At 39.6% G+C, this 25,412-nt stretch overlaps 4 protein-coding genes across 4 annotated transcripts; 3 read left to right on the top strand and 1 right to left on the bottom strand.

Annotated features, from left to right (window-relative positions):
• Positions 1-4,101: 4,101 nt before the first annotated feature.
• On the top strand, positions 4,102-8,304 carry adora2aa (adenosine A2a receptor a). Its single transcript, XM_054611046.1, has 2 exons — positions 4,102-4,807; positions 6,193-8,304. The coding sequence occupies exons 1-2, from the start codon at positions 4,470-4,472 to the stop codon at positions 7,190-7,192; spliced, it is 1,338 nt and encodes a 445-aa protein (XP_054467021.1). The 5' UTR covers positions 4,102-4,469; the 3' UTR covers positions 7,193-8,304.
• Positions 8,305-11,368: 3,064 nt separating this feature from the next.
• Positions 11,369-12,768, top strand: LOC129100690 (uncharacterized). Its single transcript, XM_054610130.1, has 5 exons — positions 11,369-11,393; positions 11,592-11,678; positions 11,931-12,053; positions 12,447-12,521; positions 12,635-12,768. Exons 1-5 carry the CDS (start codon positions 11,369-11,371, stop codon positions 12,766-12,768), a joined length of 444 nt encoding a protein of 147 aa, XP_054466105.1.
• Positions 12,769-15,532: 2,764 nt separating this feature from the next.
• Positions 15,533-19,517, top strand: upb1 (ureidopropionase, beta). Its single transcript, XM_054611117.1, has 10 exons — positions 15,533-15,815; positions 16,463-16,634; positions 16,765-16,852; positions 16,933-17,027; positions 17,103-17,261; positions 17,345-17,514; positions 17,854-17,935; positions 18,393-18,435; positions 18,658-18,812; positions 19,022-19,517. The coding sequence occupies exons 1-10, from the start codon at positions 15,712-15,714 to the stop codon at positions 19,103-19,105; spliced, it is 1,152 nt and encodes a 383-aa protein (XP_054467092.1). The 5' UTR covers positions 15,533-15,711; the 3' UTR covers positions 19,106-19,517.
• Positions 19,518-19,601: 84 nt separating this feature from the next.
• Positions 19,602-24,802, bottom strand: gucd1 (guanylyl cyclase domain containing 1). The gene is made up of 6 exons (XM_054611118.1): positions 24,487-24,802; positions 24,265-24,349; positions 23,781-23,946; positions 23,220-23,311; positions 22,880-23,121; positions 19,602-21,969 (listed from the first exon to the last, which is right to left on the bottom strand). Exons 1-6 carry the CDS (start codon positions 24,491-24,493, stop codon positions 21,878-21,880), a joined length of 684 nt encoding a protein of 227 aa, XP_054467093.1. The 5' UTR covers positions 24,494-24,802; the 3' UTR covers positions 19,602-21,877.
• Positions 24,803-25,412: the final 610 nt, after the last annotated feature.

Below are 25,412 nucleotides of genomic sequence, written 5' to 3'. Positions count from 1 at the left end.
CTGCATTCCTGTAGACACTTGTCCAGTGTCCTATAATGGCCGGATCCAGCTGTTTTGGGGTCCTGGGCTTAAGGTTTGATGATGGGCCCCTACTAAACACTCCCTAAATAGCCTGAGCCGGCGGCTAAAAGCTTACGGTGCTGAAAGTGCAAACAACAGTGCTGACTGAGCCAACATTGTTCACCTAAAGGGGGAACCCAAAAGGAGCTACGACACCATGGGTCAGGACTGCATTATCACCGCGTTATAACCGCTGCATGAATGAGGTGCAGGTCGGAGGTGATTAGCGAGCCAGTCAGGTAAACACTGCATTGACTAAAAGCATGTGTTGCCGGCCCGGCTATGTAAACAAAACACAGAGAAAAGCTGGAACCACAACTACGAGGCAACTCCAAGTTCAGAAAAGTGAAGCCAATGCTGAAGCAACTTAAACTTGCATTCTTTCTAATGGCCATCGGGGGGCGACTCTTTGGTTGAAAAAACAAGTTTTGATTGTATAGAAGTGTTTGAGAAAATGACATTACTTCTCACTTGATTCATTACCTCAGTAAACATTGTAATGTTCATTCGGTAAATCAACGTTTCGTTTAGAGTTAAATAAATGTTAAAGCAGTGTATGTCTGAGGGCGTGGCTACCTTGTGATTGACAGGTCGCTGACATGCCATTGTGCAGTATGGGAGTTGTCCCTGTTTTAGTCTTACAAATTCAACACTTTCATAGTGCATTTTAAAGTCATGAAAGTTAATTGTTACACGGCTAAAACGCCAAACTCCATGCTTTAAAACATTTTTCATTATATAATATCTCCCAATGTGTTCTCTAGTAACTCATCATTATCTACTATATAGTCTCCCATGAGGGAAGTATTTATTAATGATTAATCAATAACATGCATGCGATCAAGTCAATACTGATTCATGCCTTGCTTGTCTTTTATTAATTAATCATAAGCTAGTCTTTAAAATGTGATTATCAGATACTGACTAACTAATGATTCACTTGTGGTTCCTCATTCATTTCTCAATTGTTCAAAAAATCAATTGACACGTAATAAACCAGCATGGTTGGTTTTACAGATGATAATCAACTGCTTTTCATGTTCAAGCCTCCAGTATATTTACCTAGAAAACATGAGTCAATGACAGAGTCAGGTCACGTCATGAATTATTATCAGAGCGACTACTTCAGATAACTAGAGCGCTGTTGGTGTTTTTGTATAAAATGTAATGGTGGAGGAAAAAAAATCACTGATATGCACTATTTCTTAGAAGAAACAGTGTTACGGTCATAACACTTAAACTCTGAATCAGCAGCAGAGCATGTTTCATATTTATAGATTGTATTGTTTTATATACACATCGACAACAGGCCTGTTGTTTCCCAGAGATAAACTCGAACTAGTGTGCCGCTAACTTGTTTTAATGCAGTTTACTATAATTCCTTTTTTTTCCAGCTGTGAAGTTAAAGTTCCTGTTATTCAACTATTTAAGTAAAAAAAAAAAACATGTCTAAATCAATTTACTCAATTATTTAAGTCAGTTACAGATCAGTAGATAAAGGGAGCAAAGTCTAATACCATCTCACACCTTAAGATGTCCTGGTAAGTCTCATATCAAAGGTAAAATACACTCACAAGACATTGGAAGCGGCTCTTCAGATACCAAAACTATAAAAACTTTCCTTATAATTTTAATGTTATACTTAATACCTCGGTGTAGGGCTCTCTCTCTCTCAGTGTTAAGATCATGGAAACTTCAGTCTTGTCAACTGAGCTGCTCTTAAAGCACAGTCATCCTACACACTCTGCCAGCAGCCATGTTGTCACCCAGGGCGTCCACTGATGGTTAACAGGAAGCTCAGCAGTTTGATTCTTCCTGTGTTTTTACGGGTAGCAGGACGAGTACGATGAGGTGATATGTTGTTTTCTTGGTGATGCTGTGGCAGAGTTTGGGGCAAATTGAGTAAATGCTATTTGAATCCTTAACTCACTTACCGATTGGAAAAAACATTTCAATCTGAATGCAAAGGTCATTTTTAATTTCAATAATTTCTGAGCAAAATTCATGTGCTTAAGATCCTTTAAGAAATACCTCACTGTCCCTTGTTTCACAATAAATATAAATGTTTTAATCGTGACAGCTTGTTATTATGCATTGTTTGCATGGGAGAGTCACTACCATAGTTTTCAGAGATTCATTATTCCCATCCCTGTCCTCTGGGAATTTTGTTTTGGAAGAACCGCAGCTGCATTATACATTATAATACTCTGCAATATAACACCGCACCATCAAGTCAAATGAATACCCAGGGCTCAGAGGAAAGAGACCAACAATAACTTTATTTGTAAGTCAAATAGAATGAACAAAAAATAAAACCTCCTGATAACTATCAACTCTGAAATAACAAAGTCTTTGGTATTGATAAAAAACATCTTATCCAACCCAAAAGGGAAAACCCTGACTCGGAGAGCAAAGACCTCTGTGTTCCAGCACAGCTGTTATCTCCGAAAACTCAACGTAACCTCGAGAAACATTCCCTCGGAGGGAATTCAGCTCCACGAAAAAACAGCAGGTTTTTGTTTGCTAAGCCTTTTAAGGACAAAGGCTCACACATATCAGATAATCTTGTTATCATCATATGGGCCTTATTTATCAAAAGGACTATACATAAAAATGCCCCGAAGACCTACATTATCATGAGAGTCAAACGTGCTTTGTGAACTTTCACATTACATGTAAACACCAGATGTATTGTATTATAGCGGCCCTGGACACTTGGTTTCAAGTTTAAAGCATTTCTGTAATGCATCACATATTTCTGACTAAAATAAGCAATAATCAAAGTAAAAAGATTGGAAAAAACACCCATAATTATTATCTAATATTAACATTTACAAATTTCAGCTGACCTGCTTCATCAGGACATTTTCGGGTGTGGTTTGATCAGATTTGACTGACAGTGTTGCCAAAATAAACAAACAGCTTTCAGCACATTCTGATTCAATTGTGCAAAATCCTAATTGGTTGGTTGGATATGTGACATCACCAGCATCACCGTTCTGCAACATGAGCGCTGCCCATTTAAAACACATGAGATGAGGTCAGATAAAAAATAAAAATAAAAACACAAATAGGGAAATTACTTGTGAGAAAAACAAACTGTTCTCATGGGACACCCCCGCTCCCAGTAAAAGCGTGACTGAGAAAATAGTTTTTGTGGGGGCTTCAAGACTGTGAGTAGAAGTAAAAATGAAGGATTTCTAGTTTGTGTCAACATTTTACTGCCAGCCGTTTTACATTTCAGGCCCAGGTAGCAATAATTACTAATCACATCAAGTATTTTCACTTCAGTCTCAGCCGTCGCTCTTGATTCTCCCAGAAGATCTTTACAGTCTGCATCAAAACAGTGGAAGCTCTTCTGAAGTTCCAAGACGTTTGACTCTGATAAAGTCCACACAAAACGCTCTCCCACTGCTCCTCTGCAGGGTTTAATTGGGTCTGTTTCCAGAAGACAATCAGCAACCCCAAACAAAACCGAAACACTGACATGACTGCTTTGGCAGACTCACGTGGGTTTATGAACAAATTCCAAATCTTCATTTCGAATCAGCTTTTGGTGATATCGTTCGTATTTAAGGTCCAAGCATTTTGTGAAAGGCTCATTTCATCTTGTATGGTCTGAAAAAAGTATAAAAAGTCTCCTTAAAAAATGTCCAAGATGAATTAAAGAGTTTGTGTAAAATGAAAATGCCTGTATTCTACATGGCAAAATTAATTTAAAATTACGTATTTCCTCCAGACGTTTTCCCTTGTTGGAGTGTGAAAGCCTTGTTTAAGGTGTTTACATTAAAAGCTATTTTAGGCAGGTTGAATGGGTTGTAGTTGGGATTCTGGGAAATTGTATGAATAAAAAATAAGAATATATTTGATTAAGAAAAAGAGATTTTCCCCTGATATTCTGCCATAAGTCTTTTCAGAGTATAAGCAGCTACATATGAGGAAATATTGATAACTTTCTTAGTAACACCACAACATCTTTGTAACACAAAACCTCTGGTTTGTGTCTGTTGAAATCCACATCCTTTATTGCAAAATCATTTCCTCTTTTTCACTTCTGCACCTCTTCTTTTCTTTAGCGACATGATGTTCCATTGATGTGCGTCGTTGGCATCATCTCAGCCCCCTGGGAATTTGTGGGAAATAGGAGCTGAGGGGAAGGACCTGAGAGAAGAGGACAGCAGAGGATGAGTGTGGAGTAAATAGAGATGACAGCTCCATCTAAAGTTTAATAAACCAGGGATTTGAGCTGAGCAGGTGTGAAGGAGTTTTAAGTTTTTAAGTCATCTGGTTGCGGTCTCTGAAAGCGTTGGAGGTGAGAAGGCTGAGCTTGGTGGATGCCAGGCTGCAGCTATGGTCGTTGAGGCGAGGTTTCCTCCCTCCTCATCAGTGACCTCACCGTTTGTCCCACCATGCTGAATGACCCCGTCGCCTCCTCCTTCTACATCGTCCTGGAGCTGCTCATCGCTGTGTTCTCCGTGCTGGGCAATGTGCTGGTCTGCTGGGCCGTGTGCCTCAACAGCAACCTGCAGAGCATCACCAACTTCTTCGTGGTGTCGCTGGCGGTGGCCGACATCGCTGTCGGCGTCCTGGCCATCCCCTTCGCCATCGTCATCAGCACGGGCTTCTGCTCCAACTTCTACGGCTGCCTGTTCATGGCCTGTTTCGTGCTGGTTCTCACACAGAGCTCCATCTTCAGCCTGCTGGCCATCGCTATCGACCGCTACATCGCAATCAAGATACCGCTCAGGTCAGTGACCCGGGGTCGCTTCCTCTACGGGAGACACAGAGAAATGTTTGGTTTTAAAATAAAGGGTTTATAAGTTTATAAGTATTGGCTTTGTTAATGGTTAGTACATGTTTTATTAATGCTTTATAGATCAGTTATAAGCTGGTAATAAGTACAACTTTTTGCTTTCCAGGTTGAGAAAAAAACTCACACAATTGTACTGAAATAAAATGTATTTGTTAACATGTACAACTACAGACTTGATAGAATAAAACCTTTATTAATGACCTATTCACAGTAACAGCTGCAAACGAGAGGACCTGTTCGAAAGGGAGGACATTTATTAAAACTTTATAAACATTTATAACTGCATTTAACAACCAAAGGAGTTGGTCCTGAAGAGTTTCCTTAGTAAGTTATTTATCAAGCATAAGTAAATGGTTTATTAACTTCTTATACTTTAGTTACTACCTTTAGAAGTGATGCCTTATTGGAAAAGTGGTATCAAAACCTCTGAAACAAAAGTAAGAAAAGAGAAGAAACAACCTAAAGTGCAATATTTTATGTTCCTAAACAGAAAGAAGGTATCTGAAATTTGCCATAACTTGTTGTCTTTTCTTTTAATTTATTTTCAGTCTAATCTGTTTCGTAGTCCTAGGCAGAGGAGCTCTCACAGTTTCCTATCTATCAGTAAAGACGTGACATTGGGACCAGAAAGTCTTGGCTGAATAATTGTGTCCAGAAATGGCGTCTCCCACGAGGCCATGTCCCCCCGGAGCAGTCCAATGAATTGTGCTCTAATTGCTTATACAGACTGTGTGACCCCCCTGTAACTCACCCGTGTAATCTTACTTTATTATTTCTCAGTAAAAACAAAGCCTTTTCAGACGTCAGCTAGGATTTAGCACTCAAATAATCTAAGGACGGTTTGTCTCTAGACATCTCCAGTCACCTAATGTCATGCTGACCAACGGTGATGCTGTTGCTCAGGTTGTGATTCATCGTAATAGAAATACTGAACCTCAGAGCCACATGGAGGTCAGCCTTCCTGTTTTCCCCCCTGCTGAAATATACAGGAGGGTTATATGTGTTGTTTTATGCATCTCTGATGGTGGGGAGGGCTTAACCCTTGCACTTTAACATCTCAAGAATGTGATAGAGACAAGGCAAATATCTCAGCTGCTCTCCCACACAGACAGACTCAAAATAGACTCTTCCTATGAGGCCTTTGTTTGTTTATCCTCTCTCTTTTAGTTCCGGAAGGAGAAGTGCTTCCAAGGAGCAATCAGCTGATTAAATTATAAGTCGAGGGGGAACTATTCATCATATACTGTTTATAAAAGATTATTAATAACACTTTCAATTTTTGAGCTGATGCTTGATGTTTGCATCGCCTCCCTATCCAGGTACACCAGCTTGGTGACAGGTCAGCGGGCTCAAGGCATCATCGCCATCTGCTGGGTTTTATCCATCATCATCGGTCTGACCCCCATGATGGGCTGGCACCAGCGGGTCCAGAGCGCCAACCACACCTGCCCGCCCGGCCTGATGAGGTGCCTGTTCGAGGAGGTGGTGGCCATGGAGTACATGGTCTACTTCAACTTCTTTGCCTGTGTGATGATCCCGCTGATGCTGATGTTGGCCATCTACCTGTGCATCTTCATGGCCGCTCGCCACCAGCTCAAGCTGATGGAGGTGAAAGCGGTTCACGGGGAGAAGTCGCGCTCCACGCTGCAGAAGGAGGTCCAGGCTGCCAAGTCTCTGGCCATCATTGTCGGGCTGTTTGCGGTCTGCTGGCTGCCTCTGCACATCATCAACTGCTTCACCCTCTTCTGTCCTCACTGTGAGCGTCCTCCGGCCTGGATCATGTATGTGGCCATTATTCTCTCGCACGGCAACTCCGTGGTCAACCCCTTCATCTACGCCTACCGCATCCGGGAGTTCAGACAAACCTTCCGCAGGATCATCCGCCGCCACATCCTGGGCAGGCAGGAGCGGTTCGAGAGCGGCAGCAGTAGGCGCAACTCCATCCGACTTAAGCCGAACAGCCTGAGCTTTGACCTTTTCACTGAACACAGCAGCAGCAGCAGTAGCTGTGAGAGCTCCTACCGCGGCCCTGCTCACACATCTCCTGTAGGGGGTGGCCTGGTGGCAGTGTCCCGCCCCCCTCTGTCAGTCATCATATCCCACTGTCCTAAAGTCGGCCCTTGTCCACTGCAAACCCTCAGACAGACTCAAATCCCCATAGGCCATCATCTGCAGTACGCGGAGCAGCAGCATGACCGCGCTGGAGAGGAAGTTGTGGAGGATAAAGACAAACAGAACCTCGGCTCCGGCCCGGTCACCTCACTGTTGAACACGCAGAACAGAAAGAGCTGCATCAGTGAGCTGGCAAAGGTGTTGTGACGCGTGAACGTTCACTGATATTCACGAGCCTTCAGTAATATGCCAACATCACCTCAGCATCGGGATGAGTCCTGATCCGCCATGGAAATGGGAGCACTGTAAACAGATAATGGACAGAGAATATCACTGAGATGATTTACATCTCCTCGCTATGAGAAACTCTCCAGTATTTAAACACAGTGACTTTTTAATTTAAACCAGACTAAAAGTCTACGAGCACTGCTAGTGGACCAAAGAGGTTGTGTTGCTTCATATCAACCGTCATGACCATGAGTCGACTGAGCGACTGTCACTTCCATCTTTAAGGTGCAGGCACTTCACACATCACAAAATGGCTCTGCTTGCATTCAAACAAACTTGATAACTTCATGCTTTTTGCTTCGTCTTTACGAAATAACTAGGGTTTAATACAAATGCACTTTGACTATTAAAAGTGTGTCACCCACCAAAGCTTAGCCAAAATGGAGAGGAGGCCTTCACTCTCTTTAACTAGTCTTTAAACTAGTTGTTTTACTGCAGGTTGAAGTGATAAACCATTGTATGCATGTAAATATCATCCTGGCATTTCTGGTCTGATTGGGACTTATTTATAAGTTATTTTCAGGAATGTGAAATGTGGATGTAAATGCACTCTGATGGATTTCATCCTATAACATACATCACCATGGGCAAATGATTTTTTCTTATGCAGTCTTGCACCGTCAAGTTCACTCTCATTTGAAGAAAGTAATACATTTTTCACATTTGCCCTATTCCCTCCTCTCACATTGTAATGCAGCTTCATTGTATTAATTTATGTGCGCTCACACATTAAATGAACAAGTTCTAATTGGTCTTAAAAAAACAAGAACAGTACTCTCACCAGTGACAGGTTGCTTCATGTTTATGTCATTAGCAATGTAATGTTTCACATGTTTAAAAGCGAGGGCCCCGATGTTGGTCCTGCAATGCTGAAATGTAACCTCGTATTTTTGTTTGCTCAGTGTGACAATGTGACTTGAATTACTTAAATTATATTCATGTAAACGTGGACCTCTGAGATTTGATGAATGACAGGAAATTGTTGAAAGAGGATTGTGAATTGGCAATATTTCAGACATAAATCAAACTCATGGAAGAAGTTCTGGTTTGAATTGTCCTGATTAATGTGTTCTCTGTCCAATGTCCTTTAACGCTACTACAAGAATCTTTCATTTTGTGTTTAGCGGTTCCGAGCACCAGAATCCTTTTAGAAAACCTCTAATTTTACTTGAGCAGGCTTCTGACAGTCGGCTCCGATCAGTCCTGGTTCTGGTTCTCCCGTGCCTCCCGGCCTCCAGCGGGCCCAGCTCCTGGCCGGTAGAGGAGAAGCTGCTGCCAAAGGCTGAGCTATCCTCCTTCTGTCTGTGCTTTTCCTGCTCCTGCTTCCTGCAGGTTGAAGTCAGAAGCAAAGATCTGGGTCTTTCCACGGTGGACTGGTCGCTGCTGGAGGCCCCTCTGGAAACTGAGCTGAAGGAGTTTCTGGTGAACCTGCATGATTTTATCTGATTTTGCACCAAATCCTACCGTTGACAAGCATCAAGAATAACTATAAAGAATCAATCTTCTCCCTGATAAGATAAAAGATAAGATAAAGAGGTTTTTATTGTCATTGTAGTGAACAACGAAATTCCGTTTGGCAGCTCTCAGCTAGCCAGCAGCAGTGTATAATAGTAAGAATAATAATAATAACAACAATGTACAAGATAGAAATATACAAAAGGAATAAAAAACAGGAATAAAAAACAGGAATAAAAAACGTTACTATGTACAGCATAATGGTCTCATTTACTTATGTAGGGCATATAGAGGCATCAGTTTTACATTCAGACTTAAACAGTTAAAAGTTCCTAACAGTAACTTAAAATATATCTCCTTACATTTTCAACTGTTCAAAGGCAACAAGGACCCAGTCATCATTCAGTAGAGCAGCTCCAACGTTCCCATTGGCAGGGTCATGTTTCATATCAGATCTGGAAGTCGATAGAAACTGAGTCAGAGAGCTGGTTTGCTTATTCTGGATAATGGTTATAGTCAAGTAGTCAGACTATCTTTGGATTTCTTTATTTTCCCAGCTTTTAGGGTAATTCCCTGGCGAGTACAGGGTGCAGGGCCCACTTCTTTTTTCAAAGCTTTCCCAGGGGACCTAAAGTGGATTTTGTGAATAGATTTACCACAGAGACCTCCTGGGTCCTTGTGCTCCGCTGCAGTCCTGTGTGGCAAAAACTTATCTCCTCAGATGGGTCATATCAAGGTTATGATTCAAAAACTTTAGGATCTAGTGAGAAAACTTGATTGTCATTGCAAAGGAACTATTGGTGTCTATTTGTTTGAAATCATTTAAAGTTGCTCTAATCAATATTTTATATTAAAGGAATAGTTTGTCATTTTTGCAAAAACACTTTTATTTGTTTGGCATAAAGACTTGTAGCAAAAGGAAACGGCTAACTGAAGATCACAAATCAAAAAGTTATATTGCATTTGTTTATTCCGTGGTTTATGTCCTGTTTATTTCTTAGCTGGTCATTTTAACGCCTAATTTATTCTAAACTGAGTGGCTGATGTGGTACAGTTTTCATGCTTTAGTTTTCAGCAAAAAATCTTGGATAAATACACTAAGCACAAATTGCCCAGCACCAAACAGCAGACAGACAAAGTTAGCAACAAGCTGTTGAACATACTGGAGCATTTAGCAGCCAATGAGCCGGATGTTTAACAGTTTGCAGGAACAAGCTGTAAATAAAACACTGATGTATTATCACCTTGGAAACAAGTTGTGAACCAAAAAAAAGGAACTACGGGAGCAACAGGGAAGCTGTGGGCTGTTAGGCTACACAACACGCTGAGCCCAGAGGAGCCGCAGATTCAAGTGTTCATCAGTATGAGCGACACCTTCCACGTTGTCACTGTAGCGTTACTGGTATCTTTTCTACATAAACTAGGGGGTTTAGTTGGACTGTCTGGCACTGGAGGTGAGTAAAAAAAATGGATGTTGAGTTGAGTAATGGCTCAGGAGACAGAAGTCTGTGCAAAAAAAGGTGGTGGTTTGATTAAACAAAAATCACCATGAAACAGGATATGAACAAAAGGAACATTAACAAAGATGAAAAAGCTTGAAAACAGCCTCAAAGCAAGCGGATCCCAACAACCATACTCACACAGTCAATGCCTAAGTAGCTTTATATGGGAAGTGCAAAAATGCTTACTTATACACTATTTCCTGCAACACTCAGTTAGACTAAAGGACACGACTAACAAGGCACATGTGGTTCAGCTGAGTTAGCCTGATGACAGTGATGAAGGAAATGTAGGGATCCTGCAAGTGAGAAGGTATAGAGGGAACCCTTTTCACAGTCACATTTACATTTTATATTCTTATATCATACATTGTTATTATAAAAATATCGATTATAGCCTCTTTAAAGTAATTCTCATACATATAAGTACCGATTAAACTACAGAGCTTTTGATTTATCACTGTAATGTTTAACTGTATTTTGTGAGGAGATAATAGTGATTATTGTTGTCCTTCATATGTAAAATTCTGAACTAAGATTAAAACTGGATTAAAAATTGCCTCCATAGGTTTTACAGTCAGTAAGTAGAAGCAGTGTTGGGTCAGGCTATTTCATTTCTTAGTTCCAATCTGTGGCAGGAAGAAATAAAGCCTCTTTTTTTTTTTGCCGTCAGTCTTCACATCACTGTCCAACAAGTTGTAGCTATAAAGTCCAGAGTGCGTCTCTGTCTGTGTGTAGAGACTCCATGGATACGAGCGACAGCAGTCCCTTGTCTCCCTCATTTAAAAGGCTCCAGCTTTGAAAAGGAGAAGAAGAGGAGGAGGAGGATGCAAAAGAGGTGTGTGTGTGTGTGTGTGTGTGTGTGTGTGTGTGTGTGTGTGTGTGTGTGTGTGTGTGTGTGTGTGTGTGTGTGTTGTTTGTGTGTGTGTTTACCATCTCTACATTACGCAGGCCGGTTCAGACAGCCCAACCCTCTGAGCTGAGGCTTTGTCAAAAAAGTGTAGACCACCACACTGATTTAACAGCCTCCATTGTGACATTTTGTGTCCAGTCCAAAAGTGTTACTCCCTGGGCTCTGTGGCATAAACAGGTGCTGTTAGTGGCAGAACTGGTGGAGTCTCACTGCAGTCGGGAGCAGAAAATGTTTGTCACTATCCTGCTCGGAGGTTAGTAAAGCTCCTTGATATAAATGTAACCAATAATATTTTGATGTAAAGTATGATTGAAACTGTTTTTTGAGGTTTGATTATTATTTGTTGATAGTGGTTTGTTGCGTGAGTACAGGGAGAATAAACTAGCATTATGAAACAATCAATATTTAATGTGCAATGTTGTGTTTTTACTAGTTTTATTTTTCTTAACAGACAGCAGGATGGAAATGCTCAATCTCAACTGTAAGCTGATAAACTTCATCCATCATCTGAAGGAGATGTGCGGTCTGGACTTCAAAGGTACTGAACAGCTCTCACCACTGTTAGTTGGGACTTGAAGTATAAGTTAGGCTGAAATAATCCATTAGTGAAACTCAATCGTCCATTAGAATTCCTATTATCTCTCTATTGGGATCAATAAAGCATCATAATGCCTCTAAAGCACCAACTCTCTGTAGTCAGATTGTCTGACAACATCTTCAACTATTGACCACTTCTATTGTTTTGTAAGTAGAAAGCATTTAAAATTGAGTGCCACAATTCATCCTGCAGAGTGTGTGGAGCTGATGGACAGCAGCGGCAGAGTGATGGACCTGGAGGGGAAGCAGCAAAATGTGGCTCTGGCCAGCAGCGTGCTGGCAGAGAGACAATCCTACGTTCTTCTACGAGTGTGCCGTGAGTCCATCTAGTTTGTCTCCAAGTTTAGATGTCTAATATTTGGAAAACTGGTCAATAATAATTATGGAACATACAAATGATGGTGCTTTTTAAAATTTCAAACTGTCAAAATAATTATTTTTTTCACAACCCTAATTATAGTTTTGGGAAGTGAATGTAAAAGTGTGGGTGTTTTTATAATTTATAGATAAATCTAGATGGTACAGTAAAATGTTAGTACATTATATTTTACTTTTGGAGTATATAGTAGTTTGGTTTGCTGCTCGTGAAGGTATTCCACAGTAACAAAAGTATATTTCGTGTTGTTTTATAGGGGAAATGTCTGACAAACCATAACCTTCTCAAGCCATTTTATTACACATTAAAGTTCATGACTTTACTTCCCTTCAGGAGACAATGATACTGGAGGTCGTAAATATGTGTCTCTGCTAAACAACTTCAGCCAGAGTCATGCCGAGTTCACAGGTAACAAAAACTTAACAGTGCTGAACCAACCAGCAGACTTGAAATGTGGCTTCATGAAGCCTGCTGTGTTTCAAACCCACTTTCACGACTTAAATTCAACTGTTTTGTTGTAGAGCTGCTGAGGAAACTGTCGAACCCCGAAGAGGAGCGAGACAGAAAGACGAGAGGAAGGACACAGAGGAGCAGTCCTGCCAACCAAACCAGGAGCAAAAAAGTCTCTGCAAATCACAAGAAAACAGCATCTTAAATAGTTCATCTACTAGTCAAGACTTTAAAGTCAGATTTCATTTGACACTATCCTAATATATATTTACACATTAACAGACTAACTGTATTATAACCAGCTAAATGAGTCAGGTATAGTATATTTTTTGATTTTTAAATGTATGTTTTCTATCTCTAGTTTTTTTTTTTAAATTGCAGCCCACTGCTCCTCCGGGATGGGTCAAATGCAGAGAACCGAATTTCCCCATTGTGGGACTAATAAAGGCTTTTTTTTTTTTTTTTTTTTTTTTTCATCTAAGTTGTAAGTTATAGTGTATTAGAAGAAGGTTGACACCATCTTCAATAAAAAATATTTTTCATGTATCATTTTGTTCATTCTATTAATAGCTTCAATATCACAGTTTCACAAAGGACATAGTATATCAAGCTGTTTTAACCACTAAGGTTTTGAAACAGTCCCCATCACACTTCTGAGAACTCCAGTAATCTTGTGGGAAGATCAGTGTTTCTGTAAGAATAACACATTTCAGTTACATTAGACATCAAGCTAAATATCAGAAACATTTGAAACCAGATTCTGACCAAGTAGAGCAACTTTGTTGTGATTATGACAAAGTTCTGCTTCAGATTTACTAAAAACTTGAATATATTATTCTAATAGTCAGTTATAGAAAAAATATGAATAAATAAAAGTGGCAAAAAACAATCAAAGATCACTATGAACTAAAAGTTGTGCATCTTAAATTTCACTAAGAAGTATTAGCTGCAGTTGATATAGTAAATAAAAGTAAAGTAAAAGTTCTCATAATGAAAATTTACATTAAATTATTATTATCTTTGTGTGTCGGCCTGTCTGTTTGTGTGGTTCAGTGTGTGTGTGTGTGTGTGTGTGTGTGTGTGTGTGTGTGTGTGTGTGTGTGTGTGTGTGTGTGTGTGTGTGTGTGTGTGTGTGTGTGTTTGTGTGCGAGCATGTGCATCTGTAGGTCTGCAAGAAGATGCATGTGTTTGTGTTTTTTCCTCACCAGACACGGAACAATGAGGAATGGATGCATTAGTGAGGAGAAGCTCCTGCACTCACCAGCCGCCACACCGCTCATTAATAATGCACTGCCGGGAATAGATGGGTTTTGCTGCCATTAGTCCTGCATTAAGGCATTGTTTGCTATTCCTCCTGGGAGAGTACAGAGGCCTACAGCTACAGCAGTGCACAGGATGTCTGAACCCCGGGAAGACGGAAGTTTCTGAAGTGTAAAACAGTCAAAGTAAAACTGTCATCAACAATCAGGTGAGGACTTTAAAGGACAATCCCATACATCAGCTGCATTACCACATATCCTGCCAGTCTAACTTCATCCTCTGAGTGTTGCCATTACAGCCAGTCACATCATAACTGCACGTCGCTGCGATGTGGTTTTTCCAGAGACCAGTGGGGTTGGTTGAATGATGAGAAGTGAGTGGATGGAACTGTGGAGAGACAGTGTGTGCTGGTTCACCAACTCCACAAAACACTTGATAAAACCTGCAGCTCTTGAAAGTGTCCACCAGGTGACACTAATTTGTTAATTATGGGATGTGCTTGCAGGGGCTCCTACTGTTGTTGCACGCACACACACACACACACACACACACACACACACACACACACACACACACACACACACACACACACACACACACACACACACACACACTTAACCTTTCCTTCCAACTTTCAGCTTTCATTTCCTTCTTCAAAAAATGTATGTTAACTTTATTAATAATTTTAACTTTATTAACTTTAAAAATGCATTTAAAAATATGTAATTATGTTATCAAGTTTGAATTCCTCCATACGCTTTTTTGTATTTTTATACATTTTAAGATATTTTTATTTTTTTAGTATGTGGTTTTAAATAAATAAAAGGTTGTAGATAAGTTTAAACTCTTTCAAACAGTTTATAGTCAAGTGTTTTCAAACATTTGATGGTTTCTACACTTCTTTAAAAAGTTGTCTAATCTAAATAAAAAGAAAAAGAACGGTAAGTATTCAAATTCACTGACACAAAAAACCGAAACATAAAATGATTTTCTTTAAACAATGTGAACAAGAATTGAATGTATTCTTAAATACACAAACTATTTAGGTATCAGGTATTTTTAAATTTCTATCATTAAATCTATTGAGGCCAAGTTATAATGATTTCATGACAGGGGTGAAGGGCTTAAGGATGATCTATTGACACTAATACATTCCACCTTTTGTCCTTTTCTAATATTTCACAATATGGATTCTCAAATTGATAATATCAGTATATTAACTGAGAGAGATTAAACATGTGTTAGACAATGTAACACTCCAGCCACTAGAGGACAGTTCTCCTGAACTCTTGAGGAGAAATCTAATATTTAAAGTAAACTGTGAAGCTCCTGGAAATCCATCACAGGTACAAAGTATAGAAAAGAAGACAAATTAATGTTTCTAAAAAGCAGCAGCAATGTGAACAATAAGATACATACATCTTGATGTAAAACAATGGCTAGACTCTATAAAGATCTATATACATGGACAACAAAACACACTGGAGCTATTTTCCTGTCGTTTTCGAAGAGTAGTGTATTTTAATAATGAAGTCAGATTAATAGTCTGTAAATTAATTCTTTAATATTAAGATTGACAAATGAATTAAACTATTTTCTCTGAAATAAAGTTTTCATTGGAATTATTTTCATTTATAATTTAAAATGCAATATCTATTCATGTATACTCATCAATATAGTATTGACAGAATATGACGTAATGACCACACTTCCACTAACAGCCGCTGGATGAACACGGTCGGGTCTTCTTCCTCAAAATCCTGAATTTACGTCACACTGCGTTTAAACACAGATGGTTATATAACGACTGTGTCAGATAAAAGGTGCATCCAGTCAGACACCGTCCTGCTTCTGCTGTGAAGGCCAAACCCGAAAAAACCCCGCAGAAATGTCCGCATGTGAGTTTGAATCTCTGGAGAAATCTCTGGAGTCCCACCTGCCAGAGACCGAGCTGTCAGAGGTGAAACGCATCTTATTCGGGAAGGAAACACAGTGAGTTGTCGCGAGAGTACTTGTTTAACTTTAATGAACTAAGCACTTATATCATATTATTTTTCTTTAAACATGCTTTTTTTTTTCTATTCAGTTTGTTTCTGGTAAATCATCATTCTTCTGAGTGGACTTTGGTCAGAGCTGCAGTGGTCACAACCTTTAAACTGTGCAAAAAGAGATTACGCAATAACATGTTTGAAACTTTAAACATGTAGTTTCTGTGTAGAATTAGGCATAAAAATTGTATATTTGCTCCACTCAATGATGTTATTGATGCAAAAAAACACAGGCAGAAACTAGTGAGGGGCCTTAGTCCAGACTTCTTATAATGAGTCATCTCCAATTAGGGAGAATAATGCAGTGAAGTAGGAAAACACAAACCAATTATTGATTCATTTGATAACTTATTTTGTCAAAAAATGCTGTTGTACTATCCCAGATCTAAGTGTGTACTATTGGAGTTTTTTGTTCTGTCTAATAATGCATTTAGACAGACACTGATTGGACTTTCTAAGAGGAATACACAGAAACCAACGGGGGCAAAGGTCTGCTCACTTCTCGCTATTGGACCAAGAAACACCTGAAAAACATGTTTAACATTGTTCTGTTTTTACAAGGAGTCAAAGTTAGAGTCTTCTCTGTTGCAGGAAGTTGGACCTCCCAACATGTGCTGTGAACGCCGCCTCCGAGAGTGACTTTGAGCTGAAGGGTTACAGGTTTGAAGCTGCACAGGAACAACTGAGGCCTCCTAGAAGGATCCGCGTGGGACTCATTCAGAACCGCATTGTCCTGCCCACCGATGCCCCTATCATGGACCAGGTCCGGACTCAGACACACGTTATTAAACAGACCAGAGACAGACAGGCTGCTGTACATTTGATAGTACTTCCTCTTTGCTGTTGATGTTAAAAGTCACAGGTGTAAACCCTTCTGGTCGTCTCCTCCACAGATCAATGCCATGCACAGCCGTGTTGGTGCAATGGTTGAAGTGGCAGCCATGTGCGGTGTAAACATTGTCTGCTTTCAGGAGACCTGGAGTGAGTTCTTTAGTGAGTCAGAACTACACATTTTCATATAAGCCAATAAAAAAGACTAACCTGTCTTATGCCGTCCACAGCCATGCCCTTTGCTTTCTGCACCCGCGAGAAGGAACCATGGACCGAGTTTGCGGAGTCCGCTGAAGAAGGAAACACCACACGCTTCTGCCAAGAGGTGAGATCACAGATGTCTGCCACTACACTATGCTTTGCTACAGGGGCCCTAATAACACTGTGATTCTGTCGTCAGCTGGCCAAAAAATACAACATGGTCATCGTCTCCCCAATTCTGGAGCGAGAGGGGCTGCACAGCACTCTGTGGAACACGGCGGTGGTGATCTCCAACTCTGGAAATGTGCTGGGGAAAAGCAGGAAGAACCATATTCCCAGGATTGGAGACTTTAATGAGGTTAGTGAGCGACTTCCGTAAATGCACTTTTGTGAAATGAGCTATGAACCGCTATGTTCACTGTGTTTCTTTTTTACACTCAGTCCACATATTATATGGAGGGCGACACCGGCCACACAGTGTTCCAGACGCAGTTTGGGAACATCGCTGTGAATATCTGCTACGGGCGCCATCACCCTCTCAACTGGTTCATGTACAGTATGAACGGAGCGGAGATCATCTTCAACCCCTCAGCTACTGTTGGAGCTCTCAGGTAAGAAACAAAAGTGTATTAATTGTGTTTGTATTAATTCTGTATTAACAATTGCTAGAAGGCCTCTTGCCAAAACATTTTTGCTGCTTGACTCCCATTAACCCCTTGTTTCTCCACCTCTGTCTTCCTATGCTTAGATATTATATGGCTCCTTGTTTGCTGTGTGGTGATTTGATTGAACACAAACTACTTTGGGAATCAGAACATTTAATTAGTTGTACATATTCCCATAATTCCCCAATAAAACCTAGACTAGACCCATTGCTGTTGTTATAAACCATACTGAAGTTGTTGTCTTTAATCGTTTTTTTTTTTTTTTTTTTTTTTTCTTGCTTACAGTGAGCCGTTGTGGTCTATCGAGGCTAGGAATGCAGCAATAGCTAACCACTGTTTCACTTGTGCAATCAACCGTGTTGGGACGGTGAGTCTGTCTCTGTAACTACAGTCTGTCTACAATCCTACATGATGGCCTTTGACACTGCAGTGCATGGCAGTAGTCAGGTTTTAGACATACTGAATCCTACTTGTGGGTTTTTCTATGGAGAAAAAGTGTTCTTTTTTCATCTGGTTTGGTTCGAAAATTCATAATATTCAAGCATTTTCTTTAAAGTTTTTTGTGGTAAATGTTACAAAATTGAGATAAATGTAGAGGGAGAAATATATCGCACACTTTTGTTAAATTAATGACTGAACCCATTTCATCATCACATCAAAAAAAATCCCAAAACTGAAAGTTACATAGCAGTAGGTTTTTAAACCTTCCGCATCCCTGAAACATGACCTCAGTATCAGTGGTAGCTTTGGCCCTAAACTCAGCGGCTCAACGGTCACTGTTGGGAGTTTATGTGACTTTCTGTGCATTCTTGTATTTCACACAGGAACATTTCAAAAGTGAATTCACATCTGGTGATGGAAAAAAAGGTAAGAGATTTATGTACTGGAATTAAGAAACTTTAATTTAGGTTCCTTAATTTTCATTAATAAGTTTATTCTTAAGGATCCAAATTGTTTTGTTATGTTACAGTATTTATGTAATCTATCATTTTATTTATCAGTCCTACATACAGTACGGTAAGTAGCTGTTACTTGCAATGTTAAATATATTTCAGTTCCAGTTACAGACAGTTCTCCCTTTTTCTGCAGCTCACCATGATTTTGGACACTTCTATGGATCCAGTTATGTTGCTGCTCCTGACAGCAGCCGCACCCCGGGGCTCTCCAGGACCCAGGACGGACTACTAGTTGTTGAAATGGATCTCAACCTGAACAGACAAATCAGCGACAAATGGAGTTTTAAGGTAAATATAACTGGGATCAGTATAGGTGGCCTCCCTGTACGTCCCATTTTGACCTACTTTAAAAAGCTTACTGTGATTGAAGGGTTGTATTTTTTTAAGATGCAAAGGTTTTTGGAAGCTTTTCAGTAATCTGAACTCCATTGTGTTAAATGCAACCTATTCTCCTCATGTACTGTTGATCTAACTGTTCACGGTACATTTCTTTGCAGATGACTGGGCGGTATTCTGAGTATGCAGAGGAACTTACCAAGACTGTGAGACATGACTTCAAACCAAACATTGTGAAAGAGTAGATGATTTTCCACTAAAGTAGAGGTAACCCTTGTGCCTTCTTTAAAAAAATCAAGTTGCTCTGATGTCTCTGAAGGACATCATGTCTGTGTCAATTAAAACTGCATTAAAGTAAATAAATATTGATAAAAAAAAATAATTTTAATATATATATACTTTTAGACATAAGTGCTAATTTTCTATATTCAAGGGGTATTTTTTTACAGTCAGGGATATGTCAATGATTAGCAAGAGCATTTATGTCTATGCATTTTACTTTAGAGGACTAAAACTGAAATTCATTCTGATATACTTTGATCCCTGGGGATTAAGGAGGTTGGGTAAATACAAATTATTCGTTAATTTTTTTAAATTTTCAGTTTGTTTACATTATGTCACTGTAATCGTCAAAATAAAACGACGAAAAAAACATTATTTCACGATTTAAATTTTTCTGTGCAGGAAATCAGGAGAATAGCATGTATCTACCCAAGAGAACATGAAAAAATACCCTGAAACTATAAACAATCTGCAGCTGTAGCTCAAGATTGAAGGCCTGAAGGATTTTATGCTGTAATGATTGTGGGATCAAAAATTGTGATTTTAATGGGTTTCATTTGTATTTATTTTGGCTATATAGTTTATTATAGATTTAATATAGGAGCTGACGATAACCTTCCCAACTTTAAAAAGAAATACACCAACATGCCAAATTTAAGCTATATGCATTATAACAGGATAAAAAAAATGTGTTCTTCTCATTGTGTTTATATTAGTCTATCTGTCAGATTAGTTTCATTTTGTTGGTTCCCTCACCTAATCACAGGAAACTAAAATCAAAGTCAAACCAGTTATCTTTATAACTGGATAACCAACTGATCTTAATTTAATTGTTGATGATTTGATAAGGCCTGGATTTTTCAGTTGCCTTAAAATGTATTTTGAGTTTTTAACAGAAAAACAAGTAAATCTAGACCATGTAACTGCTGCTGAACAGCGGCCTATGCAGCAACAAGTGCCAAAGGGTCTGCAGAGGCCACCGTTTGCTAAATGCTAAATGCTAAGAGTCACAAAGTCAGTGAACTGACTCAGTTACACATTAATAGCTAACACTAGCCGCTGTAAGCAAGAGGTCAAACCTGACCATGTAAGGCAGTAGAGGCTGAGTGTATTGAATTGAACACAAGTTTAATATATTGATATATATATTAATATACTGACGGCTCCATCGATCTCCAGTTAGCTTTGTTGCAGATGTTACTAAAATAAGATAATCCTTTATTAGTCCCACAGCGGGGACATTTGTAATTTCTACCATTTCACCATGACATTTAAATCATTCCTTATTATTCAATTCATAAATCATTAAGTGCTGATTAAGTGCGATTTCTTTAAAGAAATCGCACTTTTTTTTTTTGATTTTGTTAAAATGTATCGAATTGCATTTTTTAATTAAATTTTGTATAACCCTGAGAATATTAATACTTTTTTTTAGCTGAGAGTACTTATGTGTATGATTACCTCTTTCAGGATTAATAAATCTGAACATCAAACAACCAATATCAGATTTCATGTAACCTCTGGCAAATTTAAGGTGCGAGTTTCACATTAAATACTTGTTTCCAAAAAAAAAACCACAAGGATGGAGCATATGTTCATATCCTTCTTTAATCACAACATATAATAAATGCAGCTCTATCTTTAATAAAAAATAAAGTTTGAGGTTCAAAAGGTGCCATTTATTCTTACTAAAAAGCACAACCAAGGAATTAATCACTTTTTATAGGTTCTAAAAAAGCAATTTCATGGTAATTGTTTTATTTAAATAACACATAATTATGTCAGGTTTTTAAAGTGTAGTGCAAAAACATACTCATAATACCAAAAATGAGAAGATAAAACTAAGTGACGATGAGGAAAGGACGTTTTCTTCACCACTTTCAAGTCACAACAACCAGAAAATGTCTCCATCCACCCAGCATGTTGCCATGACAACAAAACACAAGATGTTGGGCTGTTCGTTCTCAAGTGAGGTGAATGCATCTGGTGAGTTCATGTGTCAGTATGTCAATTCACTGTCCATGTTCTTCTGCAGGCAGATTGAGATCCATAGGCAAACTATGGGGTGTTGCATTGACAAGCTATCAATTAATGTCACACTTTAATTACCTGAGACTCTCAAAGCACAACTACTTCCTGTATTCCCTGTTGACAGAATCATCAGAATAAAAAGTGATGAAGAGGTGAGTTAGGAGGATTTTTTTTTTTTAAAGGCAAGACGAGGTGAGGCTGCTAATGAGCCTCTTCAGGACTTCAACACTAAACAGCACAAACAGATTGTTCACACTAAATGTTGTTTTCAGCCCTGATTTATGTGCACACTATTTCCGGGTAATTCTTATTCTGTCATGATTCCCACATTTCATCCGCTGAAGTTTCACAAGTCTGAAAATCTCATCTATGAGTCAATAAAATTCAACAAAAGACGCAATAAAATCCATTCGGTCTATCTGCTAATTTCCAAAAAATAGATAAAAAATTTAATTTAACTTAGATTTTTGAAACTCCCAGCTGTTCGTCCTTCAGTGGTCGAGCGACTTTCTAAGAGGGGATAATGGTGCGTGAATTCTGCAGCAGTCATGTGAGCAGTTGGGCTTCTTAGCACCGGAGAGAATGGCCCAGGGGATCTGCGATAGCAGGAGGAGCCGCTAGTCCGAGGCCGTCGACCCGCAGCGACAGGTCCCTACAACGATGAGCTAAAGGAAGAGTGAAATCCAAACCATCTTCACTGTGCATCAGCTCTCCTTAAAGATCAGCAGGATATCCTCATCTGTCCCGTAGCTCCGCCGAGCCTCCTCAAAGTTACCGACGCTGGTGCAGCAGACCCCTGAATAACACACACACACACACACACACACACACACACACACACACACACACACACACACACACACACACACACACACACACACACACACACACACACACACACACACACACACACACACACACACACGCACACGCACACGCACACACACACGTCAGTTCTGAACTTAAGACATAACTAGTTACTACAGTAGCAGTCAGATGGTTATAGCAGCTCAAGAATCTGCAAATTGTCCTCCTATTTTTTTGCAACTCCAGCAGCGTGGTAATGTCTGTCTGTGTTTGAGTTTCACATATACGGGATTAAGTGAAATATCTCACCATCTGTTGGATGTATAGCCATGAAATTTGGTACAGACATTCATGTGAACTGTAATAACTTTTTGTAATAACTCAACATCATCTGGTCAAAATTTAATTATTCAAATGTTGTCAATTCTGTAAAGCTCTTGATTGTTTTGAATGTAGAAATTAAGTAAATATCTTGGAGTTAACAACTAAAATGTCTACATTGCTTCCAAAACTATTGATATAAAGCTTCTAAACAAAGTTGATTTAATATGCATATCTAAGGCTGGAACTAACAAGCATTTTCATCAAACTGTTGATCATTTTTCTTTTAATCAACTTGTCAGCTAATCCACAATTTTTTTTCAGCACTACATTAATCCAAAAAAAGAAAACTCAATCTATGTGGCAAAAAGGGAAACGTGTATCAGGTCCTACAAGTCCTTATGTAACTTCTGACACCGTCTTGGCATTACGTTTTTACAACTCTGGCATTAAAATCTATTTTGGACTGATTTCAGAAAGGCAGTTTTCCGTGTTGCCCATTGAATGTAACCGTTTTCTTATTGAAATACACTTAATCCCACATTCTGCTTGTGCTTTGGAAATATGATATTACTCACGGTCCGAATACGCTGGGTTGTTATAGAAAACACAGCCGGTGGTCCTGTTGAAGCCGCATACGACCACAAAGTGACCCTGGTACTCTGGCTTCCTGCAGAAACACTTCTGGCCGACAGGCAGGAAGCAGCAGTATTTGACGGGCGAGGAGCAGAGTTCACATGTCAAGACAACTGCGTTAACCAGCACTATGGCAACGTGGCCCTGCTCCAGATGAGACTGGATTTCCTGAATCGGCACAGAGCTATGGGAAGACATCAACAAACGCATGTCAGATGTTAGGTTTGATTTGTTTCAGGCAAAAGATGATGGCTTGTCTCAGTGAATACACAGAAAACTCACCGTTTCTTCACCACCACACCTTTGCTGTCTGCTTTGAGGAAAAGATCATTCACTCTGTCTTCTTCTGTATCAAAGTGTTTCTTATAGAAGGACTGCAAATCACACCAGAAGACGACAAAGACACTGTCACATACACAGAGCTAGAAACATTCATTACATTACATTACAGTCATTTAGCAGACGCTTTTATCCAAAGCGACTTACAGGAAGTGTATTCAACATAGGTATTCAAGAGAACTACTAGTCACCAGAAGTCATAAGTGCATCTCCTTTCTTAAACAAGCATCTTAAAGCATAAGCCAGAGCAAAAGTATAGTGCAGAGGCAAGTTACTACGAAAACAATAATTGCAACAGACTAATCCGAATATAGTAAGTGCTACAAACTACTACGAATAGGATAAGTGCAGTAAACAAATACAAATTCAATAAGTGCAGCGAACTGATACAAATACAGTAAGTGCAACAACTAATACGAGTGCAATAAGTGCTACGAGGAAGGCTCAGGGTAGTACTTCATATCTGGTTAGGACAGTACTGACAGCTCAGATTGGGCAAAGTACCTGATTCCTAAAGCCCTTATCAACACCCAGGGTCTGCGTGCAAAAGCAGTGTTTGATTCCTAGATGGCACATGAGGTAGGCCAGGTCAATAGTCCACACACTCTCTGTCAGCTTGAGATCCCAGCATGCTCTCTGAAACTCCTCATCACTGACCGGATGAAGGTACCTGAAAGAGACAGAAGGTGTGAATCCCTATGGGTCAACTGTAGTGCAATGGTGTTAAAACAGACATTTAACTGTACATTTCAGTGTTACTAAGTAGTGCAATTTGAATATCCCTTCCATGCATAGAGGTCACTACAGTGTACAGCTATTCAAATGTTGTTTTCTTGTATATGCATGGGTTTTGATGGCATCAGCCACTACAATAGCGTTCACTGTAGTGGCTGATGTGCAACTATGCCATCAAAACCCCATGCAAGAAAAGTGTAGTCACAACACTCAGCAGAAATGATTCACATTATATTCTTTATTATGCACTTACTTCAGGACCATCCTGGAGCAGGCTAACCCACAGTCCCAGTGGTAGAGCTGCCGAATGACAGGGACATCCAGCAAGACTGCATCCTCTGAGGAAAGAGTGTAAGTTATAGGAAAGACAACTGTACACTGAGAAGCAATGGTGAGCTAGCATTAGTTTAGCTTAGTCCTTATCTTATCTTATCTTATCTCATGAAAGGTGCTGATGTTGGCTCGTGTCACTCACCTGTCATTCTGCTGTTTTCTTTTCTGCGACAAGCTGCAAGCTAGCTAACTCGAGCCGAGCCGGGCGGTCTTGCTCACAGCATTTTATCCGGGGTTGGGTCTCTTCATGGATGCTAACTAGTTAGCTGTCAGGCTAACGGTGTCAAATGGTCAAGTGTGCACCGCGAGGCGAGCTCCTCGAGACTCACAACACATACATGCATGTATCAGGTCACCAAACAAGAAGAGTTAGAAGTGAGAAATGTTATTTTTAAGCAGGTTTTTTTTTTTGCCGGTGCCTCTATGTGAGACACTCCTATGCATCACTTCTCTGTTGTTTGCTGGCATACTGAGACGCTTCTTCTGTCCGGTCAGGGTGTCACTCAAAGCTGTGCTGCCCCCTGGTGGTGCGGGGGAGTCCTCTGTGACGTCATGCATTTAAATCAGGGGTCAGGGGTCACTCAGATGGAGCAGGGACCCCACCCCCTACTATTATACAGTACCAGTCAAAAGTTTGGGCACACCTTCTCATTCAACTACTTTGAAGAATATAAAATATAGAACATATTCTGGTTTGTTGAGCATTTGTTTGTTTACCACATAATTCCATATGTGTTCCTTAATAGTTTGGATGTCCTCAATATTAATCTACAATGTAGAAAAAAATAAAAATAAAGAAAAAACATTGAATGAGAAGGTGTGTCCAAACTTTTGACTGGTACTGTATATTGTATAAAATTGTGTTTTATATTAAACTGGGCTTAGTGCCATGTATAAACATACCTTGTTATTGTGCATTCAATACTAAGCTATTCAAATAATATATATTCATATATTCATGTTTTTATTTTAAACATGTGCAAGGTACAGTGAGTAGGGTGGCAGTGCCACTGCCATTTATAAACATACCTTGTCAACTGATACCAATGCCAATATCAACATTGTCTG

The sequence above is a fragment of the Anoplopoma fimbria genome, chromosome 13, assembly GCF_027596085.1.
Source record: "Anoplopoma fimbria isolate UVic2021 breed Golden Eagle Sablefish chromosome 13, Afim_UVic_2022, whole genome shotgun sequence".
NCBI lineage: Eukaryota > Metazoa > Chordata > Actinopteri > Perciformes > Anoplopomatidae > Anoplopoma > Anoplopoma fimbria.
Note: the sequence above shows the minus strand (reverse complement) of the source record. Positions and strands in the feature narration are given on the sequence as shown.